The 21,242-nt window shown below is 36.1% G+C and overlaps 2 protein-coding genes and 1 pseudogene across 14 annotated transcripts in view; 2 read left to right on the top strand and 1 right to left on the bottom strand.

Annotated features, from left to right (window-relative positions):
• Positions 1–705: 705 nt before the first annotated feature.
• Positions 706–20,359, bottom strand: LARP7 (La ribonucleoprotein 7, transcriptional regulator). Of its 4 annotated transcripts, none has more exons than XR_011257633.1 (13): positions 19,454–20,359; positions 13,464–13,664; positions 13,230–13,330; positions 13,073–13,156; positions 12,786–12,950; positions 12,610–12,703; positions 12,187–12,534; positions 11,964–12,108; positions 10,003–10,151; positions 9,196–9,314; positions 5,746–5,926; positions 5,401–5,492; positions 706–1,055 (listed from the first exon to the last, which is right to left on the bottom strand). XR_011257633.1 is itself a non-coding variant. In XM_069593486.1 (13 exons), the coding sequence occupies exons 2-13, from the start codon at positions 13,660–13,662 to the stop codon at positions 975–977; spliced, it is 1,737 nt and encodes a 578-aa protein (XP_069449587.1). In that variant the 5' UTR covers positions 13,663–13,664; positions 19,454–20,359; the 3' UTR covers positions 706–974. The 4 variants fall into 4 exon arrangements, 2 of the variants coding, with proteins under 2 accessions (XP_069449587.1, XP_069449586.1); XR_011257632.1 differs by having other exon boundaries at positions 12,187–12,537; XM_069593486.1 differs by having other exon boundaries at positions 5,746–5,905.
• LOC138442305 (non-histone chromosomal protein HMG-17 pseudogene) lies at positions 1,778–2,245 on the top strand (annotated as a pseudogene).
• The window catches only part of ZGRF1 (zinc finger GRF-type containing 1), a 58,683-nt gene continuing 57,073 nt past the window's right edge, over positions 19,633–21,242 (top strand). For 9 of the 10 annotated variants that reach the window (XR_011257629.1, XR_011257630.1, XR_011257631.1 and 6 more), the window contains exon 1: positions 19,633–19,994. The gene's annotated coding sequence lies outside the window, so the exon portion shown is untranslated. The remainder of the gene's footprint in view (positions 19,995–21,242) is intronic. The other variant, XM_069593484.1, reaches the window with a different exon arrangement.

Consider the following 21,242-nt stretch of genomic DNA (forward strand, 5'->3'; position numbering starts at 1 on the left):
CTGCTGCTACCCTAACCTGATGCAGCCAATCTCTTCAAATCTCTGGCCCATAGGAGTGAACAGATTCTTGATTCTTTGCCTCCCACAATGCATCCAAGGGACATCCAAGTTAATCCGCCACTGCTGGACAAAGCTGATGGGACTAGAAATGGGTTTGTAGCCCAAGGAAATGAATCCCAAGGTCATCCAGAGTACTTTCCTGATATCCTGATGAGAGATTAAGATGCCAGTCATGTACATCCCTGGACATTCAGTTCTAGGAAGGCCTTCAACACTCACTTCTGTGATTTTCCTGAATAAAATGATACACTTCAATTATACCAAAGGCTGGTTCCTAAAAGATATTCTTTTCTTTGTTTATAGCATCTGGTACATTTTATTTTGTCTAATCAAAATAAAACGTTTAACTTCATTTATGAAAACAAACTTAGTATGTTTAAAACATTTAAATTGCAAACAGTTCATATGGTCAGTTCAATGGAAGCTCGGACAGGCAAAGTACAATAAACAGAATGAAATATCACACACACGCCTCTGTATAAATCAACATGAAAGGATATCTAAGATATCTCCAATGGAAAAAGCAAGTTACAAAATAAAAAGCACAATGAGCATTCTCTGTTAAACACTTCCTCCAAGCTATTTAGATAGTATTATTATTTTTGCATATATGTTGTTTTTGTGATATAAAAACAGCAAACTTAATGATAATTTCAAACACATTTATTTTCTAAATCACTTTGAGGTTGATTTGTGTCATATAATTTCAACAAACGCAAGGTTTACAGAACAACTGTGGTAAACAATGTAACTGTCTCCAGGAAAAGTCGTATTTACAAATTGAAGAAAAACTATTTAATTAAATGTAGCTTTTAGAAAAACATTATGCATTACCACCATAAAAAAAAAAAAGATATTCCTAAGAATAGCTCTACTATCCAGTGAAATCTGAAGAGGTAAACAAAAAATTTTTTTCAGTCATATTCAGAAAATCTAATGTGTTGACTTGCTTGTTGAGTCTTTTCGAGTCTAATCTTTTCAGCTTTGGTGATTAACTACAGAGAAAAAAATCAGAAATTAGAAGGAACTGGATACCTAAAAACAGAAAGATAATTATGACTAGAAAAATCTCACAACTATTAGCTTGAATAAAATATTTTAAAAAGGGGAAGAGGAAAACAAATGAGACAATTAAGCCCAGGTCAAATCAGTTACAGAGAGAACTACCTAAGTTAGAGCTTATTAAATGTAGATATTAAATCTTTGAATTATCTAAGATCCTTGTATTTTAGTTCTAGACTACTAAAATTATTTTCAATTAAAAATAACCAATAATTTGGTTATTACTTAATTAATAAATAACCATAATTCCACCAACGTGGACCTACTATTCAGCACAGGGAATGCTCCTCAGTATTCTGTAATAACCTAAATGGGAAAAGGATCTGAAAAAGAACACATGTATATGTGTAGTAACTGAATCACTTTGCTATACACCTGAAACTAATACAACACTGTTAATCACCAATGTGTCAATATAAAATTAAAAAAAATTTTTTGACATTTTAGGAGGGTTGAAGACCAATCTTTGTTTCATCATGTCCCTTGGGGTTTGAGTATTAAGACACTTTGCTTACAAATTTGAGAAATATTCTAAATAAGGATCTGCTATTAAAAGTACTTATTATTACACTCTTACATAAATAATCAAAAATCAGAAGGCAAATGAAATTATGCAGAATAAAGAAGACCATTTAAAGTGCCCAAAAGCGGAGCAGTGTGAAGAAGAGGTGAGAGCGACCCCTGGATCGACTTAAAGCCCTCGCCCCACTGCATCCCCGTGTCCAGCGCCTCCGTCCCACTGCCACAGCCACCATGCCCAAGAGAAAGGCTGAAGGGGATGCTAAAGGAGATAAAGCCAAGGTGAAGGACGAACCACAGAGAAGATCTGCAAGGTTATTTGCTAAACCTGATCCTCCAAAGCCAGAGCCCAAGCCTCAAAAGGCCCCTGCAAAGAAGGGAGAGAAGGTACCTAAAGGGAAAAAGGGGAAAGCCGATGCTGGCAAGGACGGGAATAACCCTGCAGAAAACGGAGACGCCAAAACAGACCAGGCACAGAAAGCTGAAGGTGCTGGAGATGCCAAGTGAAGTGTGTGCATTTTTGATAACTGTGTACTTCTGGTGACTGTACAGTTTGAAATACTATTTTTTATCAAGTTTTATAAAAATGCAGAATTTTGTTTTACTTTTTTTTTTTTTAAGCTATGTTGTTAGCACACAGAACACTTCATTGTTGTTTTTTTGGGGAAGGGCACATCACTAACAGAATGTCTCAGAAGCTGAATTGACGTGGGGGGAAAATACCTTTCCCGCCTAGTTTGAGAGACTTCCTCTTGGTTCCCAGGAAGGAGGGATTCCTTGATGTTGACACACATTAGCCACCTTGGCACAAACGCCTTGTGGTGTGGGAAAACTAAAATTTAGTTTTTATGTCCTCTTCTCCCTCTCCACCTCAGCACAGACTTGACTCCACTAAACCGAGAGACCTGTTGGAACCTGAACCCCGTGCCCCCCCAAAATTGATGACCAGTATGTCAGGCAATCTGGACTTTCTAGTGTCACCGTTGAGATGGCGTCCTTCAAAAGAGCAGCAGTTCCTTTTTTTAGACTGCGGCTCCTCAGAGTGATACTTCTGCCATTTTCATTTCCATTTCCTGAAAGTCAGGGTTGGCTTGTGAAAAGTTGTTAAACAACATGCTAAATGTGAAATGTCAACCCTCACTCTAAACTTTCCCTGTTCAGAGCATCACATGAAGATTTCATTGGGTTTTTATAGTGGCTTTCTGATTTTGGTAGTCCACTGAAGAAGGGAGTTTGAAAGTTGTATACTGTTAACGATTGTCTGCCCACGTCCTGCCTGAAATACCATGATTGTTTATGAAAAGTATCTTTAATAAAGCTGGATACAGTTAAAAAAAAAAAAAAGTGCCCAAAAGCTTTCTTGATAGAAAAACTAAAGTAGCATATTTAGCTTTGGAGGAAATGAAAATCTTATTCTCTTATAAACACAGATTCTAATGACTATTCATTAAAATAGTTTTTTTAAGCTGGTGATAAGTGGTCATTGGCAGGAAGTCACCATTATTTATTTTTCAGTTTTTTAATTGTGGTAAGTTTTTAGGAAGTCGCTTTCAGGTTAAACTAAAAGCAAACTGATCAGTGGAGTCAAAACTTAAGTGTTTAAAACTCACAACCATATGCTTTTCGCAAATTTTATGAATTCTATCTTTATCTGTTTAATAGCTGACCTGTCAGTACTATAAAGGAAAGACGAGTTTGGTAAAAACAAGAAAAAATTCAAATGTGCTTTGCAAGCTAAAGAAAAATGAGAAAAGCCTCACTGTGTCTCCACTACCTGTTATCTAATTTTACTAAAATGCTTAATGTGATAGGGTACACTAGAAAGATTTGGTTGAGGTAGAATGAATGAGACCCCTTATGGCAGGTCTTTCCTTCATCTTACTGACCTTTTGTTACAGGTCTTAATTTATCTGCACTTGATTTTTATGTCAAAATATCATACATAGAAAACAAAGTATCTCTTTATCAATTGTCTTTTAATTCTTTACAAACTGAATAGAGCTTAGAAAACTGTCCCCAGTAGCCCTCTCCTCTACAAAGTGAAAAGAATAACCAGGATTTTCTATTAGTATTTTTCTTTCACTCAAGTATACTACTGTAGAAATGGTAGAATGGCATGTCAGTGAGGCATTTACACTATACTTTTGACTGTTAATATTTTCTAAAACACTTATTTTCCATTACTAACATGCTTGCTTGCTTCCTGTATCCCAGCTACACTGGCCTCCTAGTCTGACAATCTCCCTTCAAGACCTCTGTGCTTTCTGCTGCCTCAGAGTGTCAAGCGGAGCGCCTAAATTCTCCTGGCTTGTCTGCTCACTTCCTTAAGGTCTGCACTACGGTCACCTCTGTAGAGAACTTCCCAAGGAACCTCATCTGATGTACCTCATTATACTTTTTGAGTTTTCTGCACAGCACTGGTCATCATCTGACCTATATTAACTCTAAGCCTCATGAAAAAAGGAGACCTTGTTACTCATGGCTAGACACTCAGTTCTTAAACAGTGGCTAACACAAACCAATACCAAAAATGTTAATTAAATGAATTAACAAAGTAGTAAACGAATAACCTTCTCTCCTCTGAGGAGCTAGGTTGTGTGGAACCTTTTTTCATTTTATGAAATGAGCAAACTAGTACTTTCACTGCTTTAGCTAGAATTCTATACTCTCAGATGTCTGCCTAACATACAAATCATGCTAAAAGCCTGATCCTATTCATTAACACATGAGAACTCTTCAACTCAACGACAGAACTGCTCACTGGTTTCAACCCAATTTACAACATTCTCTGTCAGTGTATATTTCCTTGTCTCAAATTTAATGTATATAGATGGAGTCTTTCTTAAATACGAAACTGCTTTTTTTCTAGTTTTAAAAATATACACAATTTAAATGATATTTTACACCAATTAGAAGGAAAAATATTATTTAACAAAGTGATTTCATTTCAATTGTGAGTTCTGGATTAATGATTTTAACATTTAAGTTAATCAAAGCTTAAGTAGGCTTTGAAATTAACACCTCATAGACCTGAAAGAGTCCTTAAAGAGGAAGGAGGTCTCTCTATCTCAACAAATTCAGTCTGCAGTTATGGAAAGAGAATTAACAAAGATCAGTAGGAAACCTCCTCCCAAGTCATTTTAAATTCCAATGAATCCTAGGAGATGCAAGACTGATGAAAAAAATTTGATTTTCCAATTATAAAAAAAAGAATTTTATAAATAGGAACAATTAACAAACTCAGAACATAGGAAGTATGATTTTTCATAAAATAATGCACATACATCTTTTTGGATTTTACTGATTTTTACAGTACACATTTAGAAATTGATAATTATTATATGCCCTATTTTGCTCTAAGCACTTTAAGATGTACTAACTTTAACACGTATAATATTTTTAAAAAGAATAAACAGCTTACTAGCAACAATAAACATCTGATAAATTCTTAAAAGTAAAATTACTGAGAGACTTGCTTTAAATTATTATTTTTTTCTATAAATTATTTAATGTACTAACTTAAGCTTGTTTATTTCCCCTGTCAGCTATTCTAGAGAAAAAGGAATAAAGCTTACCATTGCTATTGGGAATGATATGCATAGTTTCTCAGTCTTATCTGTAGAGACTCATATCTTTAAAAACTACACTCTAAATACACTGTGCTTTCTACCATTAAGACAATCTTTAAATAATCATTTACCACCAAATTATAAAAGAAAACAGCCAGAAATTAAAATTACAAAGTATGAACTGATTTACCTTCTCAGTGCCTCTTTTCTTTTCACGAGGTTGATTAAGTTTGGCCTGCCTATCTACCAAAATCTTCTGCCAATACCTCTGTTCATGATCACCTTTAAACAAACAAACAAACACAAAAATGCTTATCACTGAACATAAGGATATAAATGAAGAAACACATCCATAGCTTTGTATTTTCAGTAGAACCAGAATAGTTGTCTGAGTTATTTAATGCCTTTTTTGCACATATTAGTGTAAAGAAACCTCCCCCAGTTTCATTTGCCAAACTCGGAAATTATAAAACAGTCACCCTAAAATAAGCATTGTTAAAATAAAAAAAAAAGAGGAGGTTCTATAAAGTTTTACCAGAAAGAATCTCTAGTTTCCAGCAGTGTTTCTTTTTAATTTCCGAATGTGCAGTTACTACTGCTTGAGCATCCTCAGGAGTTTTAAATCTAGCATGGCATTCTGTATCTCCTTCCAGCAAATCAACATAAACAACTTCTGAGATTGCTGCCAAAGTATCCTGCATTAGAATTTAGAAGGGCTTAAAATAAATAATAAAAACATTTCATTATAATTCTAAAATTAATCCAGTGTAGGATCTATTATAAAATTAAGCCATGTATCATTTCAAATTAGGAGTAACTGATTCATCCCAGTTAGCTTCTAAGATATATACAAATGGAGAATTCCTTGGCAGTCTAGTGGTTAGGACTCTTCACTCTCACTTCCAAGGGTACAGGCTCAACTCCTGGTCTGGGAGCTAAGATCCCATAAGCTAATAAGAAAGACGCCCAAAACGGACCCCAAACCAAAAACCAAACCACCACCAAAAAAAAGACCTCAAAACAAATGCTCTTAGGAATGGACTTGGACAAAGCTGAGGACCAATTTAACATCAACTCTAACAACTGTTTTTCATTTAACAGTATCTTTAAAGTTGTACTAGATGGGAATGTGGCATAAGGGAAAAGATCTATAGTACAGAATGTACAAATACTTTCCTCTAACCCTCAAATTTAGAAGAAGGGCTCCATGTCTGGGTTTAGAGAGTAAAATGAAAAACAAAACTGAAATGGCATTAAGGAAGAAGTTGTGTTTCCACTTACCTGGATAAAATCACTTAGGACTTAAAATATATGCAAACTTTTTATAACCACTTGTGAAAAATGTTTCAAGGAGCACAGAAAGATGTTTGGTTCTCAAGTTGTCTATGGGAATACAGAGAGGGCCAGAGGTTTTACTCTGATAAAACATCTAAGCAACCTCTTAGAGTCACGTAGCAATGAGAAGTTTTACCTATAAGGCCTGCTGTGAGGGCAAATTAACAAGATTCCTGCATTCCCAAGTCATTTTTTTTTTCACAGCAGGTTCTACAGTGTAAGCAAGGTAATTATGCAGGAATGTTACACTAATTCTTAATTCATCTACTTCCATTCATAAAGCTAAAGTAACTGAAGGTTCCCAACTGAAAGAAAAAAAAAAAAAGCAAGCCCTACCTACCTCAACCCCTTGAGTTTAAACCTAAAATTTCAAGATGCAACTGATTTAGATTATTTATTTATTAAAAGAAATATTTATTTGGCCACGCTTCTTGGCTCGTGGGATCTTAGTTCCCCAACCAGGGACTGAACCCAAGTCTTTCACAGTGAGAACTTGGAATCCTAACTACTGGACCACCAGAGGATTCCCTAGATTACATTTTGATGTTGAATTTTAAAATTCTGAATTACAGAAAGAACTCAGCAATACCTGGAAATATTACTTCATAAGAAAAGTGCCTTAGTTAATAATAAAGAATAAGTAGTAAAAATCCATGCTTATATATTAATATAAGCCAGGTACTAAGTCTTAATTTATCCAACACTTAAAACACTGCTTATCACAAAATAGACACTTTATAGGCAAATTCAATTTAAAAACTGAAAACTGGAGAGAAATATACTTGCCAATTCTTCCCATTTCTCTATCTAGTTAATGAGTATTTAATTTAAACACAAAGAAGGAAATATAAAGTATTAAGTGATGAAATCTGAATGTGTTTACTGGTAGTAGTGAGAGTTTTGTAACTGATATATTTACTAAATATCCATTATAATGTCAGGCTAATCTCCAGATTTAAAACCCTTCTTAGAATGACAAATTAACCTGGCTATCACATGGGCAATTCACAGACAGCAGTAAGAATCATAGCTCAGTTTTTGTTCCAGCAAAATGTAAGTACTTACCTGGTTAATAGCATTTATTCTATGATTTTGGTGATCAAAAATGAAGAATTTGTAATTGACATAATTACCATTTAGATAATAAAATCTCTCTGATAAATATAATTAAACCTATTCCAGTTATTCAAAATAACAAACTTTGAGTAATTTTTCTTTGAAAACTTGGGCCATCTGACTAACCACCGCAGCATTTACATCTTCAATTTTTTAATCCTTTTTATTGCAAAGTCTATTTTGCTACCAAATTTTGAAGTGCAAGCTAGTATATCAATTTGGGATTGACCAAATTCCTCATCAATACTATAGTGAGAGTCTAGATTTACGTGTTAGTGACAGATACAGGATTTTAAGGGATAGGGTTTCAGATAAACAGTGCTTACAGATGGTTACAATGAGCAACTTTAATGGTTACAGAAGTTAAAAAATGTTTACTGGTAACAGTCTCTGGAAAACCAAAACAACATACCATATGGTGCTGACCTCAGCTAAGAATTATAAATATACTTGCTATGTTACAGAACACATTACTTAGATTAAAAAGAAAGTGTTTCACTTAAATGGATGAGAAAATTTAAAAGTAAATAGGGTATTCCCACTAAAAAGAGTATGGGAATAACAAATATTGCCATGCTAGTACAAAATGCTGTAGGGGATAAACTGTATAAAATGAAAAAAGACGATGAGAACTGCAGGGATAGGAACTTCAAGTGTAAACTATAAATTCTGGAGATTGTCAAAATACTTTACACTTTCCTGTAATTGTTTCAAAAATTTTAAAATAATCGGTGTGGACTGAAAATACCAAAAAAACTTTTAGGAATAAAATTTTTAAACGCTCTTCTTGCCAAAAACAACAATCCTGCATTTTTTTCAGGAGAAAATTTCAATTCTCAAGAGGATTCATTAACAGACAAAAATTAAGTCTACGGTAAGTGAAAAATATGCATACTATCCCTTTTGCTTCAAAATAGTTCCGATTTTTTCTTAAGTCACAAAATCTTTTAGGAATTTATTGAAAACTAAAAGCTCTAATGAAAACAAACTACAAATTCTCTAGTTTGCTCCAAATAAGAAAACAGCAAATAGTTACAGTTTTATTTTAGAAACAATCACAAACCAACTTTAATGTTAGTTCAATCTTTATGAAAGTTTTATCCCTAAGTATTGCTCCAAAATCTAGTTTCTCTGGATTTTTTCTGAAAAACAAAAAAGGTTCCCTGAGAAAACAAATATTGGGAAAAAGCATTTAACTTAATCTCCTCTTTTGCTATAATAACTACAGTAGGGTTTCATACTTTTCCTATATACAACCATTGGGGCACCAATAAAAATAAGCACAAATTGCTGTTTTCCTATAAAGGATTAAACTAAATTCAGTATAAATTTGATTCAGTGAGGAATTTCAGGTATCAGAATTTGCTTCAAGTCAGACTTAAAGGGTTATTATGGAATCAAACCCAATAAGCAGTTTACCACAAAAGAACAAATTCTAATTTGATTTGCCTTATTTTCCATATTCAAAACACTTTCACAGGGGGGTTTTTACGAAGAAAGAGAAACAACTATCATGGGGATTCGAAAGCATTACCTTGACTTGTTTCCTGCCAGGTAAAGGCTCGGTGCTAATGATCTTCACAATCACACCACTCACAAACTGTGGTCCTGCTGCATTAACTTTCTCCTGAGGACCACACTCTTCACTGTTTGCTGTTGACGCGAAAAGAACAAGACCAGAAAAATATCCCTTAATTTAATAATTTAATGCTTATAGGCCTGCTCTAGAGTATCAGTAATGGTCTCCCAGCTTTATTTAAGTAATTTAAACTTACTCATAAGGTCATTATGTTGTAAGTTATACTATTTATTACAGATTACCATAAAGTAAAATACAGAAACTCTTATTACTGTAAATGCAAACTTTTAGCATTAGAACACTTTTAAAATCTTAAAGAAAAAATGTCCCCTTTCACTGAACCAATAACAAATTGTTTTACTCAATAAAGAAATAAACAGGTATAGGTACACCGTTACAATTCAAATGTGGAAATTTATATTTTCAACTTATGGGAATTTAAAATATAAATATAAAAGATCATCTTTGTTTCTACAAATGCGATGAACTACAGACTAGGCACTCATCACTAATTTTGATTACTAATGAAAACTGTATAGAGAAAATTTATGTGATTAAAAAAGATTCAGTTTAAAATGAGCCCTTCAAATATTTTTAGGTTAAGGATAAATCATATCTGGACAACTTGAGAAATCAGTAATTGCTTTAATAACAACCACTATATAATTGAGTTTCAAAAGCTAAAGTTTATCCTACAATAACTCAGTGTGTTTTAGTATAAGTACAATATAATGTTACAAAAACTATCATATTGATGCTTACTTTTTTCATTTTTCATTCCGGAATTAGTAGGTACTCCATTTGTTTCCATTTCTGATTGTGATTTTATCTGGGATATTGTTTTTTTTAAAGAAGCCATGCTGGCTTTTTGCAGTGCTAAATACTCTTTCTTCAAATCCAACCATTCTGTTCTGTAGTGAAAATAATTGTACTTTTAAACAGTGACAACAGATCATTAAATAAAAAGTAAGTCTCAAAATACAGACATTCAGTGACTTACAACCACTCATTCTCCCAATCTTTCTTTAAACACATTTAAATTATTTCCTGAGTTCTAAGTCTATCTGGCAAACAAGAAAAGGGGAGTTCCCTCTGTCCCAACATTCAGATTAAATGTTTTATATTTGCTGATTCAATTCTTGAGTATTTTTCAAATATGTGACTGACAAAAATAAAAGCACTGAGTCAACTAACTAGTAACATTTAACTAGAAAAGTCAGTTAACTCTGGGTGAAAAATTAAAATTTTAAGATTTGTTAAACTGCTTCCAATTTGAAAGGTAACATTCCTCAGTATTTACTGGAGTCAAAGGAATTTCTAAGAAGAAAAAAAACACCCCATGGAAGCAATTTATTTATTTACATACATTTAACGTGTAGAGGTTTCTTCAAACAGCTAGAGCTCCTCCAGATAGAAACACAATGCCTCTCCTGGCTCTGCAGGAGCACTCATTGTTACCCTAATCTGTGCCATCAAACAAGCAGATAGGGGATTTTTTTTTTTTTTTTAAAGAGGAGAATATCTGTGGTAATGGTTTTAGCTGTTAACATTGACATCTGTATACTTCAAAAAAAAAAAAAAAAATCCAGACCCACCCAGGACCATACATTCCCTGAGAGCTGATACATTAGAATAACAAAGGGCTCTTGTAATGATTCTCTGAGATAAAAAGGGAAAAGGAATTCAGGGGTTAAGAATAGTATAAATAGAAGTACCCAAAGTCCTTGCCTTTTAACCCTCCAAGAGGAAAACCGGAGTCTTTGGAAACTGTAATCCAGGAAAGTTAAGAAAGAAACTCTTAAAAGGTATGCCATTTCTTCTACTTATCTTCCACCTCTTGAGAAGATGGGCTCCCTTTAACTTTAACATGGTAGTACTTTCTGTGACTTTTGAAATAGTAAGTGCTTCCATGTTTTAGTAGAAGTGAATCCAAATTACGCCACTGCATACAAGATGGCAACTTTTATATAATTTATCGAAGCTAAAAGGGGATCCCCTCTGCTTTAACATGGGGGTACCTGCTGTGTAAAGCAAAAGTAAGTGCTTCCATGTTTCAGTGGAGGTGTCTCCAAGTCAGTACTTTAAAAGGACTTACGATCTGGCATTTTGCCAAACAAACTGTTGAAACTGGCTATTAATGAAGCTCTGAAAGTAATGAAAATGTAGCAAGTAGTCCTTTTAACGGTGAAATTGTTATTTCCATTTTGCTTAATGTAAGTTTGTCAGGCATTTATTCTGTTCCCAGATTATTTTATAAATGTACTTTACAGGTTAAGATTCACGTTTTTATTTTTCCCAAGACTGGGCTCCCCACCACTTAAACGTGGATGTACTTGCTTTGTAGCTAAAAAAGTAAGTGCTTCCATGTTTTAGTGATGGTAAGTCTTCTTTTTTCATTTTATCTTCAAGAAAATGCAAGGAGTACTTACTTACACTGCTGGTCTTTGGTATATTCAAGATGGACCTTTAAATCTATTAAGGAATACCCTCTACTTTAACATGGAGGCACTTGCTGTGACTTCATAAAAAAATAAGTGCTTCCATGTTTTAGTGCGGTGGTTCCTTTTTAAACCTCAACATTTTGCAACTTCTGTGCAGATCATGGCTTCAGGCCATTACTGTTGCTAATATGCAACTCTGTTCAATTCAAATTGGAATTGCACTTTAGCAATGGTGATGGAGTGTGTCATTTGCCAACAATATAATTTGTACTGGTGACTTACTTTGATAGTACTCGTAATGGAATAACCTCTTCTCCCATTTTATGCCTCTCTTTATGTTTTTTCTTATGCTTTCTTTTTGCTTTCAGTAGGGATCCGTCCTTTATATCTCCAGTATCCTTTTCCTCTTCCGTAGAGACTTCTAATTCTAAATTAACAAGAAATAAAGACATGAGTTAAGAAGAAAACTCTCCTTATCTAATCCTAAACATAAAGTCAGAAATACCTTTGCTTTCTTTACAAACTTCTGGAGCTTCTTTTTTAACGTGGTCTTTCTGAGACACTTTCTTAACCTTCGCTTTGGGAGTGAGGCAGTCAGCATCTTCAGAGCTGCTTCTTTTCCTCTTCCCTGCTTTGACTAAAGGTAAGCTGGATCCTTCGGTTTTTTCTCGTTTTTTCTTTTTCTTTGTGGGTTGCTTTTGGGGTTCAGTAACCTCTACTTCAGAGCTCTCAGATGTGGTCCTTGATCTTTTCTTACAGACACTTTCGTTGCTTGCGTCCATATTTGACTCCTTGGTCTGGATATTGTCGTCTTTCTTTGTTCGGCCTTTCTTCTTCTTTTTCTTTTTCTTTTCTTCTGTAACAATGTTATTTTAATTACTTATTTTTACTTCATGTATGTTTAATAAAGTCTTTAGTAATAACTCACCAGTTACTGTGAGAGCTGGAATGGGCTTGTTTTTCACTGTCTTGGGAAATACACCAGGTTTTCTTGGTGCTTCCTCTGGTGGGTTATTAAGAAACTGAAATGAAATAAGCAAAATTTTGTTACTGTTTAAAACACTTAGTAATTTTCTTTCTCTTTCTTTTAGGTTGTGGACCTACCTCAATAGCTTTTGCAGCTTGTTCTTTTGTTTCAAATTCCACGAAGGCAAATCCCTTTGGGTCCCCAGTAGACTTATAATGTGGTATACTTATATAAACAACATTGCCACATTTCCCAAATACTCTCTCAATCCAGCTGTGGTTAACATTTTTGGGAAGTAGTTCCTATGATAAATTAGTAATAATAAAGTGTTAAAAACAACTGAAAATAAAGCTTTATTTAAATTGAATACTACAATGTTTCTGTTGAGACAACAGTTCCGAGCTTTTCCTGAAAAATGGCTTACCACATACACAGTCCGCTCATCCTCATCCTTTGGTCTTTCACCCAGTGGCTTTTTCCTCCTGATTCTGGTGCCTTCTAAATCCAGCTTTAAAACAGTACATAAAGTCAATACTAATTAACAGTATCATGTGACACGTAATATATGTAACGATTCTTACCTCTACAACAGCAGAACTTTTTAGTGCTCTGGCTATTAACTTTCCATCTGTGGTCAATTTTTTCATTTTGTTGAATGACACAAGAAGTGATATATCAACATCTAATGAAAACATAAGTTTAAAAAAGATTCAAAAGCATTTTCAACTGTGTACATTGTACATTATATGCAGCATATATGGATTAGAAATAGATACAGCTCTTAAAACTGGTATAATACACTGAAGGAAACTTACAACCATCTCTAGATTTTTCTATCTGCTCTCGAAGAAATCTATCCTTGTGGAGATTTGCATCTCCAAACCAGAAGTCCACTTGCTTCACAATATCTGCAAGCACCTGTTTAACTCTAGACCGTTTCTTTTTCTCCACTTCTTTTTTCTTTTCTATGCTTTCTTCCATTGCCTTTTCTTTATTTCCACTTTCAGTTTCCATTTCTGTCAAATAGGAAGAAAAGGTAAATATTAAGTATAATTAGTGACCAAAAAATAATTTATCCTTTATCTGAAGGGAAATGGGCTCAAATATCTCTACCAGGGAAACATTTTCACTATTAGCTGCGGAAACATTGATTTTGCCTGTTTCTTATAAGATTTATCTCTTATGTTAACAGCATTTTTTCATACGTTCTAGTATAGAATGATATACTGACATGTTCATTTCACAACCTCCAATGAGAGAAAAACACTTTATTTTTAAAAATGTTCTTTACTTGCTGACAAGACAACTATCTCCCTGTCTTCTCTACTGTACTTAAAACCTTACTAATTTATTATCCTAAAGAATTATTTCTTTATTTTGCTCCCTGGTACATTCCCATTTCCTGGTATATAGTAATACAAAAATCTGTTGAATGGTGTCATCTTAGCTGATACACTAAACTTAAATACACACAAAAATGAGTAAGCAAAGAACTAACAGGGGGCCTGGGGTGAGACTAAGACAAATGGCAAGTTTCATCTGTCTTCTCTGGCACACTGGGGTGGGAGATGCTATTAGTTGGTATGCATGCAGGCCTTGAGGCTGTGACCAGCATGATAGAATAGATTGGTGGGCTTTTGGGCATCAAGGTGATGAAAACACCGTACTAGTCTTAGATAAGGGCAGGGGGGTAAGCCGTGAATGTGGGTTAATTGCTGTATTTTGGGAAGACTGGGACTAGTTCTCCAGATGAGATGAAGATTCTGCCCCTACTCTATCTTCTGTCTTATATCCTTTAAAGCTCAGTAAACAGTTATTAGATAAAAGTCTATTTGTGTCTCCTGAGTCTGACTGTCAGCTATAATCTGAAAGTGCAGCAGGGATGCTGCAGATAGAAACAGATTTTGTTTCAAAGTGACATTCAGGAGGAGGGTACCAAGCCATGAATGCATTTCACTTCAAACCTCCAACTAAATGTGCATTCTCATCAAAGGAAGAGTATTTTGGCATTTTTAAAACAGGCTTCTGTTGATCGGGTAACTACTAATTTCTAAAACATAGGTAATTATTTAGATGATGCTAGCCTAACTCATAAAATGGAAGTACATGCCAAAATTGATCATTAGAAAAACAATCAGGTGCTGCATAACCATTTATTTCTCATCTCCCACTCTCACTTCAACCCATCCTGTCAGGCTTTCCTTTCCATCATTCTAATGAAACTGAAAACTAGGATCCCCACTATCTACCAGGCCTCTCAGGAGCATTTGCAGTTGCTAACTCCCTCACAAAACATTTTCCTCATTTGGCTTCCATGAGTTGTCTTCTCCATTTACTTTTCTGGACCCTCTGACTCTGCTCTGCCTTTCCATGATGCCCAGGACTGAATGCAGTCAGTCCTGGGCTCCCTTATCTACACACATGTCGTTCCAGAGGGCCTCTGGCGTTAAGCTCCATGGCTCTCTATGCTGATGTTTCACAAACCTGTCTTCTCCACTCCCGACTTACCCCATTACCTCCCCATTCCAACACGCAAATACCCACCTGACCTCTTCACTTATTCATCTGAAGCATATCTCAAGCTTAAATTGAACTCTCAAATTTTAGCAAACCACGTTTTTTTCCTAGTTTTTCCCGTCTCGGAAAATACCAGTGAAAACTGCTGAGAGGGCACAAACACTGAAATCCTTAATTTCTTCCTCACACCCCACAGCCAATTCATTAGCATTTCTGTTAGCTCTAGCTTTTCAAAATTCGTATGACTCCTCATTTCTTCCATCACAACCACCTGCTCCAAGCTATCACGGGTACCTTGCCTGCAGTTCAAACACATCCTCCCATTTACTTGCTTCTACTCCTCTTCCATTGTCAATTCTCCAGATAGCAGTCAGAGTGATCATTTAAATATATAAATAAAATGTCAATTTCTTGAACAAAATCCTCCAAAGGTTTCTTATCCCAGTCAGAATAAAATAAAAAATCCTTATTGTGGCCTATAGGTCCTATTACATCTGGCCTGGGGATTTCGCTCTAACTTCATCACTTGCAACTTCTTTCAGGGTGCTCATTACAACCTCAACACACCATCGTTCTGTTCCTTGAACAGTCTAATGCATTCCCATTCCACGGCTTTTGCTCCTGCTGTTTCCCAGGTTTCCTGTCACATCTGCAGGGATTACTTCCTTGTTCACCCAGGCCTCTGCAAATGTCACTTTCTCAAAGAGGCTTTCTCTTTCACCAAATCTAAAATATCCCTTCCCTGCCAACCATAACCCTACCCTCCCTCACTCACCACTTTCTATACTTATATGCTCTTATTCCTACCTGGAATTATAATTTTATTGCCTGCTTCATTATAATATAAACACTAAGAAGGCAGAGACTTCAGCTTGATCACAACCTTGGCATTTATTGTCTAGTTAAGTAATATAACTAACAGCATCTAATAAATTGTCAAGTATTGAGCATTTCAAGTTATTTTGTAAGGGGGTAGAATTATAAACAAAATACAAATGTAGGCTATGATCGTCACTACAGAATTCACTACTAACTCTTTCATCTGAAAAATCTATAAAGGGCAGATTACCACTTCTCCTGGTGGCTCAGAGGTTAAAGCATCTGCCTGGAATGCAGGAGACCCAGGTTCGATCCCTGGGTCGGCAAGATCCCCTGGAGAAGGAAATGGCAACCCACTCCAGCACTCTTGCCTGGAGAATCCCATGGAGGGAGGACCCTGATAAGCTACAGTCCATGGGGTTGCGAAGAGTCGGACAACACTGAGCGACTTCACACACACACTACTTCTCCATTTGTTTTCATCGTCAAAGCCACCATCTAAGGAGATAGTGGACAAAACTGCATAAACACAGAAAGCCACAAATCTCCCAGAAATCAGACTTTTCCCAGCATTCTCTTCTCAGCCCTGATACTCTCCTTCCTTTCCCATATATAAATATATATATATATATTTTGCGGCCTGGAGAATTAAGTTCAGAAAATCTTGCCCCATGTGAATAACACTCTGCAATTTTCAATCTTAAAAATCTGTGGAGAATCAAATATACCTTCATTTTCGAGTACAGATATGGATTAGATTAAACAGGAATTAAGCTATGGTACAAGTTCTCTTCGCTACACATTGGTTGCAGAAGATCAGGAAGTTACATGATAGTCATAGTTTACTTTTTCAATGTCCTATGATAACAAATAGGTATACTGTCATTCCATACATTCCAAATCAAAGTTCTTACCTTTCTTAGCAATGTCTGTTCTGCTGTTCTTCTCACCACCCTCATTTTCTTTAAGGATGACATATTCTACTTAGTTAACCAGTCGAGCTATTTACTAGCTCTATGGATTTGGGGCAAGTTAACTCAACTTTCTACGATCTACAAAGTGGAATAAAATTTATACTGACATACTAGGGTTGTTTTAAAAATTAATCAAAATGGATAAAGCACTTTCCATTGCTGCTATACAGCACACAGTCAACAATATCTAACTGTTATTTATTATCATTTTATCATTTACCAATCTGTCATTAATCCCTATCAATGTAACCTTTGGAATGGCTCTTATCTTCATCCAGTGTTTTCCACAACTACTGTTATAATAATACGGAAATTGTTTATAAATTGTTTGAGAAATCCTCCATCCTTCACAGAAGCTGTGTAACTTGTCTAAACACAGGTCTAATTTTGTGACTCTAATGCTAAAACTTTCAACAATAATAATTCTTTAGCATCTTTTGGTAACACAGCATATATTTTTAAAAAATTGTTAAATGAATCAACTAGTTTCATAGGGTTTAAACAAAGAATAAAAGTTACTGTGTAACACCAGTTACTTTACACACCTTGTTTTAAATCCTCATAATCCCTCTAGGTTATTTCTCTTAACTTTTTACAAAGGCTCAAAGGTTAAGTGACCTGGCTAAAGCTAGCTAGGTAAGTAAGCTCAGGTATGTTTAACTTTCACACTGCCTACGTTTTAGTAGAACCTCTTGCAACCTCTTACCATGTAGTCTATGTTTTGACTCAGAAATCCTTTTTTTAAATTGTTAATTTTTTTTTTTTTTTACAATGTTGTGTTGGTTTCTGCTGTACAACAACTCGAATCAGCCATCTGTGTGTTCGTGCTAAGTCGCTTCAGCAGTGTCTGAGTCTTTGTGATCCCATGGACTGCAGCCATCCAGGCTCCTCTCTGTCCAAGGAATTCTCCAGGCAAGAATACTGGAGTGGGTTGCCATGCCCTCCTCCAGGGGATCTTCCTGACTCAGGGATCTAACATTGCATCTTACATCGCCTGCAATGGGAGGCAAGATTTTTTTAACAGTAGCGCCACCATCAGTCATAAATATACATATATACCCTCACTCTTGAGCCTCCCTCCCCTTTCTCCATCCCACTCCTCTAGGTCAACACAGAGCACCAGACTGGGCTCCCTGTGTCATACAGCAACTTCTCACCAGCTATCCATTTTACACACGGTAGTGTGTATCTGTTGATGCTACCTTCTCCATTCATTCACTCTCTCCCTCCCCACCCCGGCTGTGTCCACAAGTCCATCTCTCCTGGCTCAGAAATTCTTAACCTGAAATCCATGGAATTTGGGATGGATTTCAAAAATTATTGTAAATCCCACGAAATTTTCAAAGGTAAATTTTAAAGGTGAAACCATGACTTTTCTACATTTATAAAATGAACTCGTCAATCATTTTATTTAAGTAATTAACCAGGGAACTAGTTAAGTGCTAAAAACCAGTTCAAAGGTGAACTCAAAAACTAGACAAGCGCAAATACAAGCAAGCAAAAATATTGAAATGAACTTGTTAACAGATGTAACACTAATCAGGGCAATAACTCTTAAGACTTATTTCAATTATAACTTACATAATTGTAACATAGCTCAATGACAATGAAAAGCAGAGGTAAGCTGGAAAAGTAAGCTAGACACCTCTTTTTTTTGGCTATTTCAACGTCTTTCACAATTTTTCTTTAAAAGGTTATAGAAAATATTTAGAGATGTATATGTATTTTCCTGGGAGGCTCATCCATATCTTTTAAATCACGTTTTAAAAGGAAATGGTGTGTCAAAAAGGTTAAGAGAACTATAGTTCTAGTCACATCTGACTATCCAGCGTTGCCTACTTTCTTGTCTCTGTGCCTCTGCTTTAAAAGCTTCTCGTCTTCCTTGTCTTATCAAGTTCTGTTCACTTTTCAAGGACCAGGTTAAACGGCATCTTACTCTTTCTAGCTTTCTGCTAGCACATTTCCCCTAAACAACCGCCTCATCTATTTCCCTTTTAAGTATGTCTATTAACGCACTCAATAATACACTGTATTTTTTCTTCCTTCCATAACTGGATGTTCAGCTCTCTGAATGACAGAGACAAAAGTTCTGAAAAAGGAAATGACTCAATTTAAAAATACAAGTCCACATTCGCTATCTTTTGGCCACCAAAACTCGAATCTGCGAAGAAAAGCAATTCCCCTTTTGACTACTGCCCCTTTAGGTACCCGTCCTTCCTCAAGGAAGCCGTCAGACGCGGGACTACCCCAAACCTCCCAAAACCGGGCGGCAAGCGCCCCCAATCACTAGAAAACCGGAACTGCAAGGGCTGCCGGAGGACTCTTGCGCGTGCGCACAGAGAACCAGGACACTAGGGCAATCTAACTGATGGGTTGGTGGGAGGGGGCGGGATGAGAAGGACCAGAGATGACAGAAAGGACCGGCATAGAAAAACACTGAGAGTAATTTAGATCTCACCCAACCTGGGCTTCCCTAGAGTCCACTTAGAACTTACTCTGTCCAATTCCCAAAATACAGCGCCAGAGACTGCGTTCTTCAGTCCTTCGCGTCCCCCGAACCTTATAGTCGTGGTTATTTTAGCGTCACATGAGCGACAATTCTTCCGAACGCCTTGGAAAAGATGGGCCCAGAGGTTGTGCGACCGACATTTACGTCACTGGCGTAGGCCCGCTCAGCGTGGGGGCGGGACATCGGAGAACGCAGTCGCCATAGAGGCTAGCAGCCAAAGAGGAACTTGATTGGCAGTTTGAAAACGGCCATTCAGGTCCGGAGCCGTGGTGGGCGGGCTAAATAGTGGGGTTGGATCTGGTGCGGTCGCGAGTTGATGATGTCACGGCTTTTCGCGGGAGAAGTTCGAAAGTGGGTTTTGTGCAATGAGCAAGTTAAAAGAGCTGTTTCCACTCGGGAGTTTCTGGGGATTGAGGGTAGATAGGCTGGAGTTTTGAGCTCGAGGTGCTGTCACTGATTTTGATGCGACGGGCGAAGGAGTTTGCTCCGCCAGACGGGGTTCGGTAACGAAACTGTGTGGAGATAAGGTTGGTTCACGGCTTGGCCCAGCAACCTGTAAATAATTAGTGCTTCGTCTTTACCACCTTCCCCCAACTCCTGCTGGGCAGTTCCGGTATCCGTGTGAGAACCCGGGATGGTTTTGCTGTTTATTTTTAGGACTGACAAAGGGTCCCTTCTTCATTGTCATCTGGTTACACAAGCTGGTGATAATTAGAACGTTGGCAAATGAAATGTGAGCATCTTTTGGTTGTCTGGACTGGACCGTTTCTTAAAAGGCTATTGGGCTCGTGATTCTTAAATTTTTAAATCTGTGAACCACTTAGGGATTCGAAAGATCCTGCTTGTTCCAAAAGAAAAGGACCAAAAACATCTCATCGTACTTAGCAAGAACAGGTCATATTTTAGTGATAACACCGAATTTTATACATAAATCTAAAAAACAGCACAATAATGTGTGTGAAGATATGTATGTATTTCTGTACTAAATTATCACAAAACATTTAATCTCTCCCTTTTTTTTGAAGTGTAATTCTTTAAAGTAATCTACCACTTAACAAGAGTTAGGACCGTCTCAATACCTTTTACATCGCAAATCCCTCAAGTAATATTTCTAATTTAGAAAAACAATGGGGGAATTTATTTTGCAGTTGGTAAACAGCATATAAGTAATCCTAAAGAAGTAAATACTGGATTTCTAACCTGTAAATTGTGATGGTAATAACAACTTTTAGGATTATGAGACTGATAAATATTATATGTAAAGAATCCAGTCCCATTCTTGCCTGTTACAGTAGGTTTTCCATAGTCACATAATGTAGTTTTTGTGAATGGGAACACCAGAATTTAGACTACTTAGTTTTAAATTCTGAATCTGCCATTTATTTACTTCATGAGCTTAGGCAAATTACATACTGATGTACCTCACTTCCTGTTTTTGTAAAATGAATATAAAAAGTAGTATCTGTACTATAAGGTGTAAAATTTAAAGCATTTTAACAGTGTTCTAGCATATAATTTACACTGAATAAATAATAACTGTTATTAAAGGGATCTAATGTTAACTGCTACATGCTAAGCATTGTGTTGACACTATGTAGTCTTATCTACATATATTTGATGTCTAACCCATTCAGTGGCTAGAAGCAAGTTGCTGTTCAACCAGCAGTCAACTATGTGTTTCTTTGGACCTCTGTTACCTTCTTGGCATTCACTAGGCATCTATCAATCCTGTTAGCTGGAGGGGAGGGATTAGGATATGGAGTTATATTTCTGAA

The sequence above is a fragment of the Ovis canadensis genome, chromosome 6 (assembly GCF_042477335.2).
Source record: "Ovis canadensis isolate MfBH-ARS-UI-01 breed Bighorn chromosome 6, ARS-UI_OviCan_v2, whole genome shotgun sequence".
In the NCBI taxonomy this organism is placed as follows: domain Eukaryota; kingdom Metazoa; phylum Chordata; class Mammalia; order Artiodactyla; family Bovidae; genus Ovis; species Ovis canadensis.